The sequence below is a fragment of the Juglans microcarpa x Juglans regia genome, chromosome 4D (assembly GCF_004785595.1).
Source record: "Juglans microcarpa x Juglans regia isolate MS1-56 chromosome 4D, Jm3101_v1.0, whole genome shotgun sequence".
Classification (NCBI taxonomy): domain Eukaryota; kingdom Viridiplantae; phylum Streptophyta; class Magnoliopsida; order Fagales; family Juglandaceae; genus Juglans; species Juglans microcarpa x Juglans regia.
The window spans coordinates 25,095,817-25,107,884 of NC_054600.1; the positions used below are offsets into that span (position 1 = coordinate 25,095,817).

General features: G+C 34.7%; 1 protein-coding gene across 3 annotated transcripts; it reads left to right on the forward strand.

Moving 5' to 3' along the window:
- Window positions 1–2,356: 2,356 nt before the first annotated feature.
- Window positions 2,357–10,506, forward strand: LOC121260943 (ABC transporter B family member 21-like). 3 transcript variants are annotated; one of them, XM_041163037.1, is made up of 15 exons: window positions 2,357–2,419; window positions 2,543–2,622; window positions 2,948–3,089; window positions 4,288–4,663; window positions 4,933–4,987; window positions 5,093–5,268; window positions 5,392–5,613; window positions 5,742–5,980; window positions 6,092–6,617; window positions 6,739–7,012; window positions 7,152–8,029; window positions 8,172–8,438; window positions 8,569–8,832; window positions 8,959–9,252; window positions 9,980–10,506. In XM_041163037.1, exons 4-15 carry the CDS (start codon window positions 4,358–4,360, stop codon window positions 10,334–10,336), a joined length of 3,858 nt encoding a protein of 1,285 aa, XP_041018971.1. In that variant the 5' UTR covers window positions 2,357–2,419; window positions 2,543–2,622; window positions 2,948–3,089; window positions 4,288–4,357; the 3' UTR covers window positions 10,337–10,506. The 3 variants fall into 3 exon arrangements, with proteins under 3 accessions (XP_041018971.1, XP_041018970.1, XP_041018973.1); XM_041163036.1 differs by lacking the exons at window positions 2,357–2,419; window positions 2,543–2,622 and adding an exon at window positions 2,674–2,819; XM_041163039.1 differs by lacking the exons at window positions 2,357–2,419; window positions 2,543–2,622; window positions 2,948–3,089 and adding an exon at window positions 4,068–4,114.
- Window positions 10,507–12,068: the final 1,562 nt, after the last annotated feature.

Here is a 12,068-nt window from a genome sequence, read left to right on the forward strand (position 1 = left end):
GCTGTTTTTATTTTATTTTAATTTGCAGCGCATTTAATTTTCTTAAATTTCAATTAATGATACAGAAACACTCTCAACTTATCTCATTTTATATCATCATTACAATTTTTTTAAATTTATATACGAAATATAATAAACAATTCAATTTTTTTAAATTTTAAAATAATAATAATATTAAAAAATAATAATTTATTCAACTCATCTAAAACTATCTCATCGGATTTCTTTTTATCCAAACGAGTTTTGGATAGACGGGTTTTGCTGTTTGTTTTTCCTACAAGTAATGATCAATATTGTTTGACCTGGGATCGATGTGTATAGGATTTTATCATGTTTCTTCCTTCCACCACCACTTTCACTCTCCCGTCCAACCACATCTTCATTTTTCTTCTTTTTCCACAATACTACAGTTTTCTTTACTTTTACTTTTTTTTTTTTTTTTCTATTTTATAATCAATAATTCATGACCGTGAAATAATGATATATATTAGTTGTGATGTATTCTTTCTCCCTCCATAAATATTACTTTTTACAAATAAAAAAACCCACTCGTGACAAGTCTTGAAGTGACTGTTTTTTAAATAATTAATAAAAAAACTATTTAAAATATGTGATATCAATAAATATAAAAAGAAAATAATATGATTTAGAACGAAGAATAGCATTCCTCCTTTATAAATAATTTTTGTTTTAAATTCTAGAACTTGTTTTAAAAACCCAAAATTGACTGTATATTAGTTTGCTCCAAATTATCGTTTTATTTTGTTTTCTATGGAAGTTTTTACATTTTCTCTAAATAATTATCATATAATTCTTACTTAGGTCCTTAAATTATCACTACTTTTGAATGGTTAAAGGACAAAAATATCTTTAACATTTAAAAGGAAATGTTTCAATCGAGTAAGAATAAGATGATAATTCATGAGAAAGAAAGTATAATTTAGTATATTGGCCGTAATTACTTCCAAAATTAGGCAGTTGGAGGGGATTGTCATGGATTTTACACAGATCTACAAGTAAACGATAGCTTTAAGAAAAAGCCAAAGCTGGTAGCAATTGCTTGACAGAGTCAGTATCAAGGCTCTAGTCAGAGGATTCAATCCCGTTTGAATATTAAAAGTATTTTATTTTATCTTATATTATTATTGTAATTTTTTCAGATTTTTATATAAAATATAATAAATAATTTAATTTTTTTAATTTTTAAAATAATAATAATATTTTATTTAACTTTTAATTTTTATTTCAACTCATTTCATTCCAACCACACCTAAATCTCGAGTTGACATACGAACCATTCAGCCAGTACCATACTCTATATATGTGGAAATATTCCTCCCTTTCCTTCTCTCGTTCTTTTTTCCTCGTTCTTTCTTTTTTAAAAGAATACCAGTACAGTTTGATCTTTCATAATTGTGCTTTTGTTATTGGAAAAAAAAATTTCGAATGTGAAGTAGGTTTTTAGCATTTATTGAATATTTAATACAGTTTGAAAAATACATTTGATGTATGAGAAATTATATTTACAGTCTTAAAGTGTGTAAACTCACGTATTAATTTTGAAAAAAAATAAATAAATATAATATTTATGTAAAAAAAAATTAATTTTTTAATAATAAACTTCATTCTTTTTTAAAAAGAGTGCACATAACTTATACATCCTAAAATTATATCTAACATTACTCTTATTTATATATCAATCTCATACTTCAGAGTCTCGAGTTTGTATAGGAAATTTGATCATTGCGTTGATGTTTATATCGCTATATTAAAATGATAAGAAGATATAGGTGTACCTAATCCCGGTGATTATTTGGTCATGTCTTGGTTCTGCATGCAAATTTTAAAGTCAACAATGATTTTTGTTTTTAATCTGTACTCGTTTGAAACAGTCATCTTGCACAAAAATTTAATGGACTCTATTCCCATTGACCAATCACTAATGTATCTCAGCCGTCCCTTTCGTCACCAACAACGTTCTCATTCTCCAAGAAAAAGACGATCACAATGTGAAACGCAAAATCAGCACTAAAAGATTCTTAAATTCAATAGATTGATTTTATTATAATTTTTATAAAGAAAAAATCCATTTAACCATAATTAATATTTTTTTTTTTTTACAAACAGTAGTTATTTATTCATTACGCACATGTTGTCTAGCAGATGAACTTGGGGACAATAATTTTCTAATGTTTAATAACCAATGGATTGCCAATTGAATAAGAAACAGTTGAATATGATATAAACAGTGATAGTACAATAAGAAAGATTTATTCTTTTTTTAATCTAATAAAATATTTTATTTCTCTTTGATTTACCGTTTCAGGGAAGCGCAGGAGCACGAACAGCTCAAAATCTGGAAAATTTCAATCCACTGTATGCAGAAGTATTGATCAGGAAAAAGAAATGAAGAAAATGGGTAATGGCATTTCGTGGTTGGTGATGATTATGCTATACCTGATATAAATGAATAAAAAATCTATGTTAGAAACAGGCAATTGGTTCTGCTGACACGAAACGTATAAATTTTATTTGATTGTAGAGGAAGATAAGTTGTGTGACAGTGAATGTGGGAATTGTTTTCTTCCGAAAGCAATCCGGGAACTGGTTGACTAAGTGAAGGTTCGTCACCTTTGACCAAGTTAATAGCCATGGCCGTTCGCGTTTATTCTAGTGGGTGAGTATTATAAATGATGATGCCTGCATACTAACTGAATGAAAAAAGCCCATATAATGTGCTGGAAATAGCTCATACACAGAGAGCATCCCCAACGTGGATGAAGTTCTGCAACTGAGATCCCAAAATCTGGCAGTTTCAGGTGTCCTTTAGAGTTTAACCTTTTGGCAAAGAAACCTGTCGGAACACTCCACTTCTTCTTTTGTTGGTTGTTTTTAGCATATGGGTTTCGTTCATTTTAATGTTTATTAGATCTTTTTGATGTTGTAGGGTGATGAAAATGGCTTGGATTGGGAACTTTAGTTTTGCGGAGCTCCTTCTGATATAGATCTCGGGGCTGCAGTGAGTTTGATTCTCTCAAAGAACAGAACAAAAGTTTCATTCCTTCTCCTCCTCTTTTTATCACAACCAGGTACAGTGGTATTGAATGTCATGTCATCTTTAAAAACGAACTTCCTTTGCAACCTCTATGGTAAAACTCATGCATCACCATGAATTTCATGAGGAGAAAACTCTATAACCTGCCCAACTTGAACTTGCTTATAATTTTTTCATTTCAGTAGATATATGGTATTTCATCAACCTGGTGATAGTAAGTAGCAGAGCACTCTGCTATGAAATTTGACTCCCTGTGCACAAGTTGACATTTTGTAATAACTTTATCATCAGGGAGTTTTCAAGGACTCATTTTGCATTGATTTGAATAAATACCCAACAGTTATGTCTCTGTCAGCTTCTCTTTTGCAAACTTTGCAACCAATTACACAGCAGAGAGTTAATGGTGCAATTCTGATTCTGGTTCACCTGCGGAAGCAGAGCAAATATTACCTCTGTTCTCCTTTCCCTGATTACACCTACAAACTTTCCTCCATTTTCAGCATATGACTCATCGATATAAAATCTTCTTAACCTGTTAGAGGAATCAAGGGTGATTTTTACTTGCACAAGCAGTTCCATTCCTCTTCTACTTTTTTTTTGAAATCATGTATCATGACAATCATTTGATTTAAGTACTTTCTAAAATTACAATATGCCTCTTTCTCTCTCTCTGCTCGTGGCTTGTTGTGTTGTTCTTTTTGTTGAGGTTGATTGGGATTTTTAATCATAAATTTGTTTCATGGGTTCTAATAAGGGTGCTTTACCCCTTAATTTGTCACTTTGCTGATTAATTTTGCTAGACTCTCTGGTTGTGAACCTATCTAGTTGAGATGAAATCTGGCACCACAACAAGTGCCTTGATAGACATATTAGCCTCCTATTGGTTTACTTTTCTCGTATGTTTCTGCTAATTCACTCTCCAAAAACTGAAATTCATATGCATACATACATGTGCATATATGTGTGTGTGTTGACATTTTTTTAAATTTTTTGCTGCCTTCTCAGTTTGTGAGTGCTGTAATACCGTATAAACGTTGGAACTGTGCAATATAAACAAAGGTTGACTTTCTGATATTTGTCAATTCTCCAGTCGTTTACAACAAATATTTTCCACTTCAATCAACAATTTCCTGACACCTAGTAAATTGAAAACTTCTTAGATCATAAGACAATTTTCGTTATTCTTCATTTTATTAGTCCCCCCGATTACTGAAGTTATTAATTGTGTGCAGCTGCTGTATAAATTCTACATCTCCCAAATAAAGTGGTTGGCAATTGGATTGTCATATTGGAGTTTGTAAAATGGAGATAAATCTGCATGAGTCCGCCTCATTGAGAAAAAATGTAGAAGCAGACAAAAGCCCTGACATGATTGGTGATAAAGAAGGCTCGGAGAAGAGTGGAGGAGATCAAAGTACCAAAACTGTTCCATTTCTAAAGCTGTTCTCGTTTGCAGATTCCAGAGATGTTTGCTTGATGATTGTAGGCATAATTGGTGCCATTGGAAATGGGTTGGGTCTGCCCCTTATGACAGTATTCTTTGGGGAAATGATTAATGTTTTGGGAAGTAACCAGAACAATAAGGATGTTGTTCGTGTAGTTTCCAAGGTAAAAATATGCTCCACAAGTTAAACTCATGATGTTAATTTCAATCTTCATCACTGGATATGTATAGCTGAGTGTTTGACTTTGTCCTGAACACCTTTTTGGATGTGAAAATCTAAAAGTTCACATCTCTAATAATGTTATTATCTAGTGCTTCTGTTGAAAAAATTACCTTGATTAAGAGGATGTATTTGAATCCATCCTTCATTTTCTGACATGCTAATTTTCTTGATATGAAGATGGCCTTGACTAGTTTCTGGCTAATATTTTAGGTTTGTCTAAAATTCGTCTACTTGGCAGCTGGAATTGGTGTTGCAGGATTCCTCCGTAAGTACTTTCCCAAATCAGAATCATCATAGAACTTTTAGAGCATCAATAAAATTTCATCTATCAGGCATTGAGAAATGAGAAATCTGCCTTTGTTCTTGTCAGAGGTGGCTTGCTGGATGATCACAGGAGAGAGACAAGCAGCACGAATAAGGGGTTTGTATTTGAAGACTATTTTGAGACAAGATGTGGCTTTCTTTGATAAAGAAACAAACACCGGAGAGGTTGTTGAGAGAATGTCTGGTGACACTGTTCTTATACAAGATGCCATGGGTGAGAAGGTAGTATACTCCTGCACCAATACATCAAAACTTCCCAACTGGATGAAAAGTTTCTTTGGGTTTCATGGATGTTGTGCTTGTAAACTTGATTATGCAGATAAAAGAGTCTATTTGCCTGTGTAGGTTGGGAAATTTGTGCAGCTGCTATCAACATTCATCGGAGGCTTTTTTGTAGCATTTTTCAAAGGCTGGCTCCTTACCCTTGTCTTGTTAGCCTCAATTCCTCTTCTTGTGGCCTCTGGTGGCATTATGTCTGTCGTCATATCCAAGACAGCTTCTCGTGGACAGGGTGCTTATGCAAATGCAGCGAATGTGGTTGAACAGACAATCAGCTCAATCAGAACAGTATGTCATATTATCAGAACTATATGCATGCTTGGGGAATTTTGTAATTATCTCTCAGTGATTTCTGTTCAGCTTCGCTGTTATTTTCTAGCAAACTCTTGATATCCACTATTTGATTTCGTATCTAGGTGGCATCATTTACTGGGGAGAAGCAAGCTGTAGCTAAATACAAAAAGTTTCTAGTAACAGCTTACAAATCTGGTGTTCAGGAAGGCTTGGCTTCTGGACTTGGTTTTGCTATGGTTATGTGCGTCATGTTCAGTAGCTATGGTATGGCAATATGGTTTGGATCTAAGATGATAGTTGACAAAGGATACAGTGGGGGTGATGTGTTGAATGTGATCATGGCTGTGATGACAGGATCTATGTAAGTTGCAACTATATTCTTTAGCTCCCGATAGTATGAATAGATGTATGTAATACTTTGGTTCTTTTCTTCATTCATTTCTTGCCTCATGCGACAATCTGAATGTTTCAGGTCCCTAGGCCAGGCATCTCCCTGCATGAGTGCCTTTGCTGCTGGTAAAGCTGCAGCATATAAGATGTTTGAGACTATTGAGAGGAAACCAGAGATTGATGCTTATGACACAAGGGGAAAAGTTTTGAATGATATTCTTGGAGATATAGAGTTGAGAGATGTTTCCTTTAGTTATCCAGCAAGACCAGATGAACAGATATTCAGGGGATTCTCTCTTTATATCCACAGAGGCACAACGGTAGCTTTGGTTGGACAAAGTGGAAGTGGGAAGTCAACAGTGATCAGTCTAATAGAGAGATTCTACGATCCACATGCTGGTGTAGTTCTTATAGATGGCATTAACCTAAAAGACCTCCAGCTTAAATGGATTAGGGGGAAAATAGGTCTTGTCAGCCAAGAACCCGTGTTGTTTGCATCCAGCATCAAGGATAATATTGCTTATGGAAAGGATGGGGCAACATATGCAGAGATAAGATCTGCAGCAGAGCTTGCAAATGCTGCTAAATTTATCGATAAATTGCCTCAGGTTCAAAGTTTTAGCCTCCATTGGAGCTTAAGATATTGTCTTCTCCGTCATTACCACAGAACATGTTAATTCACTATCTGACTTTGAATTTTTTATTTATTTATTTATTTTTAACATCTAGGGACTAGATACGATGGTTGGTGAGCATGGAACCCAGCTCTCTGGTGGTCAGAAACAGAGAGTTGCCATAGCAAGAGCAATTCTGAAAAACCCGCGAATTCTTCTTCTGGATGAAGCTACAAGTGCACTTGATGCAGAATCTGAAAGGATTGTGCAGGAGGCATTGGATAGGATCATGGTCAACCGAACTACTGTCATTGTTGCCCATCGTTTGAGCACTGTGAGGAATGCTGATATGATCGCAGTCATTCACAGAGGAAAGATAGTCGAAAAAGGTATATTAATATCACCATATAGCCATGCCTTTGAAGATAACTAGATCATTGTATCATTTTCTCATGAACTATGGAACTATGGGTTACTCCACAATGGCAAATACATTTCAACTGAAAAACATACTGGTTAATTTTTCAGGCTCGCATTCAGAACTAGTCAGGGATCCTGATGGAGCATACTCTCAACTTATACGCTTGCAAGAAGAAAACAGGGAATCAGGACAAGCTGTAGATGATAAAAACAAATCCGAAATTTCTATGGAGTCGTTTAGACAGTCTAGCCTTAGAAACAGTCAAAGAATGTCATTCTTTAGATCCTTAAGTCGGGGGTCATCTGTAAATAGTAGTGGCCGCCGTTCATTCTCAGTCACAGCATTTGGTTTGCCCACAGAAGTGGCCATAGCTGATAATATGCTGGCAACACGAGAAGAAAAATTGCCGAAGGTCTCCATCCGCCGCCTTGCCTACCTTAACAAGCCAGAGATTCCAATTCTTCTTCTTGGGGCAATAGCTGCAATCATTAATGGCGTAATACTCCCTATATTTGGCATATTGCTTTCGAGGGTAATCAACTCATTCTACAAACCACCTCATCAACTGAGGAAGGATACAAATTTTTGGGCAGTAATTTTTGTGGTCCTCGGTGTGGTTTCATTTCTGGCAATTCCAGCACGAGCATACCTCCTTTCTGTGGCAGGAAGTAAGTTAGTAGAACGTATTAGGTTGATGTGTTTTGAGAAGTTGGTTCGCATGGAGGTTGGATGGTTTGATGAACCTGAGCACTCAAGCGGCACGGTCGGTGCTAGGCTCTCGGCAGATGCTGCAACAGTGCGTGCTCTTGTTGGAGATGCTCTTGGTCAGATACTTCATGCTATTGCTTCAGCAGTTGCGGGTTTGGTCATTGCATTTGTTGCAAGTTGGCAGTTGGCGTTTATTGTCCTTGCATTGATTCCATTGATTGGAATCAACGGGTACGTTCAAGTTAAGTTCATGGAAGGATTCAGTGCAGATGCAAAGGTTTGCTCTAGAACTACAAACCTCATTTATAGCTGCAACATGCTATATATATATATATATATATATATATATATATAATATCTCTTTAACATTTATTACCCTGAAAGCTGATTCCTACTAATGTGATTTTATATGGTTCAAGATGATGTATGAGGAGGCAAGCCAAGTTGCTAACGATGCAGTCGGAAGTATAAGAACAGTTGCTTCTTTTTGTGCTGAGGAAAAGGTGATGGATCTATACAGAACAAAATGTGAAGGCCCCAGGAAGGCGGGGATAAGGCAAGGCTTGGTCACTGGAATAGGATTTGGGACATCTTTCGGCATGTTATTTCTAGTGTATGCTACCAGTTTCTATGCAGGAGCTCGACTCGTTGAGGTCAATAAAGCAACATTTTCAGATGTTTTCCAAGTAAGTAGTATTCATTCAATCCTTAGCAAGCTGCTATTCAAAGCCTTGTATTCTAACAACAAGAATCTAAAATAAGATTCATTCAACCAAATTAATTTACCTGATCTCTAGACGGATATTTGGTTTGCAGGTTTTCTTTGCTTTGACCATGGCTGCCATGGGAATTTCTCAAACAAGCTCCATGGGTCCAGATACTGGCAAAGCCAATAATGCAGCGGCTTCCATATTTTCAATAATAGATCGGAAGTCGAAGATAGATCCTTGCGATGAGTCCGGTATGACATTGGATAATCTGAAAGGGGAGATTGAGCTTCGACATGTAAGCTTTAAATATCCCAGCAGGCCAGATATTCAGATTTTCCGAGACCTCAGCCTGGTCATTCGTTCTGGCAAGGTGAGTATATACAGTTTATTTTGGTGTTTTCAGCTTGGCACAACAAAATCACAATAGTTTTTCTTGCTTACCACTTATGTTAATACAACAAAGGATATATCAAAATTATCTTGTTCTTCTTTTCAGACAGTTGCCTTGGTTGGAGAAAGTGGGAGTGGGAAATCCACAGTCGTCTCGTTGCTACAAAGATTTTATGATCCTGATTCTGGATGTATTACACTTGATGGAATTGAAATCAATAAGTTTCAAGTGAAGTGGTTGAGGCAGCAGATGGGTCTTGTGAGTCAAGAACCAGTTTTGTTTAATGATACTATTCGTGCCAACATTGCGTACGGAAAGGATGGAAATGCAATTGAGGCAGAAATTACTGCTGCAGCAGAGTTGGCAAATGCTCACAGGTTCATCAGTGGCTTACAACAGGTTCGAACAAAGCAATGCATTTCATTTCCTTAAATTACTCTCATTGTCACATTTTACTAAATTTATATGAGTAATGCTACATACAGTCGTAGAGTGTATAATCATTTTGAAAAAGAGTGTGATCTACTATTAAAAATTAATTTTTTTTCATGTAGATCCCGTATTTATTTACATTTTTTAAAGTGATTGCGCAAAACTTACACACTCACGACTGTAACTATCATTTCTTAATTCATATTGATGTCAGTTGAGATCTTGACCGAAATGGATAGTTTAATGAAAAGAGGTAGAGAAAACATTAAAAATGCTCATGCATGCAGTAGGATCAATTTTGCCCGAAAATCTTATACGCACATTATTAAGGGCTCGCTTGGATACAAAAACCATTTCAACTCATCTTATCATTACAATTTTTTCAAATTCCTACACAAAATATAATAAACAATTCAACATTTTCAAATCTTAAAATAATAATAATATTAAAAAATAATAATTTAATAATATTTTATTCAATTCATCTAAAATTATCTCATCTCACTATCCAGACGAGCCCTAAATATTGTAAAACCCATATAATAGATCTATCTCTCTCCGTAATTGGATCATTCAATTCGATTAATATTTTCTATTCATGAAAGACATGATTAATATAGTTGAAATTCAATGTGCAAGTATGCTAGCTAGCTAATCTTTTGTTTTTTCCTTCTTGCAATATTGCAAAATGAAGGGATATGATACCATAGTAGGAGAACGTGGAGTCCAACTATCCGGTGGGCAGAAACAACGGGTAGCCATTGCACGTGCTATGATCAAAAGTCCAAAGGTATTACTATTAGATGAGGCTACCAGTGCTCTCGATGCTGAATCCGAAAGAGTGGTTCAAGATGCATTAGACCGAGTCATGGTTAACCGAACAACAGTCGTGGTGGCTCATCGATTAACCACCATCAAGAATGCAGATGTAATTGCAGTGGTTAAAAATGGAGTTATCGTAGAGAAAGGAAGGCATGAGACTTTGCTTAAAATCAAGGATGGCTTCTATGCCTCCTTGGTTAGTCTTCACACAAGTGCTTCAACTGTCTGAAATTATAGTTTCTTTTTTTTTTTTTTTGTCTTTTTTTGGTATAATCAAGTAATTTTTGTCCTATGATCGACTTCTGCTAAGTAGATGGTAATTAATTATACAAATATTATATGTTCTTTTTCCTTCGACTTTTTGTGAACTATTTGTTGTAATTTTTATATATGGGGTTTTTAATTCATAAATATATCATTTTATTCAATGTTGTAATCATGTGTAACGTTAGAACATTAATGACTCTAAAAATCTGGGAAATTCATGAACTCATATATACGTTCTTATCCAAATTGACGTTAACATTGTCTTCATTTCCAACGAATACAAATTAATTAGGTTTTAGAAAAGATATGGAATAAATAAGAATAAGGACCAACCAAAACCAGAGAGAGAGAGAGAGAGAGAGAGAGTCAAGCTGCATGGTTAATTCCTTATTGGAGGACGTCTTGATCTACCTGATCATTGTTTTCGAAAAGATCGAGATTTTATGATCGTTAAGAAGTAGAAAAAACAAGATAAAGTTTGATGATCGCTAATCATTCAAGTCAATCGCAAGTCAGAATCCTAAGTGATGATTCTCAACTTAAATCTTTCAAATTAAGCATTCGTACGTCTTGATTCTTGAAATGACTTGTCTTTGTCAATTATATATTTATAGTACTAACATGCCAAATCAGTACTAACCAGCACGAGACTTTAAATTTATTGATAGTATATTGTCAATATAATTATGTCAACATAATGTATGGTAAATATGTAATAAGCTTTTGAATCATGCGCCGCTTAATACTAACATGCCAAAACTAATAATTAAGAACAATTAAGATCACTTCATGACTAACTAATTATATAATGGTGCAGGTTTTCTTTGCTTTGGCCTTTGTGAGTCACATAGGCGAGTCATCTAAGATTACATATAATTCAATACTTCGCCTTAGACATTTTAGACTCATTTAGAGCATTTCGTTTTTCCTTTACCATTTTATTTGTAGCTCTCACACCCTAGGGATGACCTAATAATATAATTTTAATAGTATTATCCAATCACTCAAGTAGTTTATTTTTTCCATTGAACCTTCTTCTTGGGATCTCTAGTGATGAAGGTTGGGTTACCACTACTGGTGACCTAATTAATGGGCTTCAGTCCCATCCTCTTAATGTACATAAGGTTATCTTCTAACTTTACATATTTTAAAATCAGGTATTCATTCTTTATCAAGTATATTATTGTAGAATGTCTGATACTCAAATATCTCAACTTTTGATTAAAGTGTTTATTATTATAAACACTTATCACAGCCTAATTGTCACAAATAACATAAATAGCTGGCATCGACTTTTTGACTAGTGAAATTTCTGACAATAAATTCTTAAGTCATTCTATCTCATGTTTGGTTTCGATAGTGAATCGGGAACTAGAAAACTCAGACCAAAACTGGAAAAATTGGAAGTTCCGGTTTCGATAGTAAATCGATCTCGTATCGGTTCTTAAATTTTCAAAACTAGTGTATATCGGTTCAGTTCTAAAAATGTACAAAACTGGACCAAATCAGACCGATTACACCCTTATATTTAGATAGTTTTCTAGCCTATCTAAATTGAACACACATTAAATTTTTTCAACCAAATCAACAGGAATTTTAGGAATAAATTCTCAAAATTAATGTATATTGGTTCGGTTCTAAAAAATGCACAAAATGAGGTCAAATCGGACCGGTTACACCCATAAATTTAGATG

Excerpts from the sequence above, each read along its gene's own strand:
- LOC121260943 (XM_041163037.1), top strand. The coding sequence starts at position 4,358 with ATGGAGATAAATCTGCATGAGTCCGCCTCATTGAGAAAAAATGTAGAA. Across the intron at positions 5,269-5,391 it reads AAGATGCCATGGGTGAGAAG|GTTGGGAAATTTGTGCAGCT; the intron begins GTAGTATACTCC and ends TTGCCTGTGTAG. Across the intron at positions 6,618-6,738 it reads TTATCGATAAATTGCCTCAG|GGACTAGATACGATGGTTGG; the intron begins GTTCAAAGTTTT and ends TTTAACATCTAG.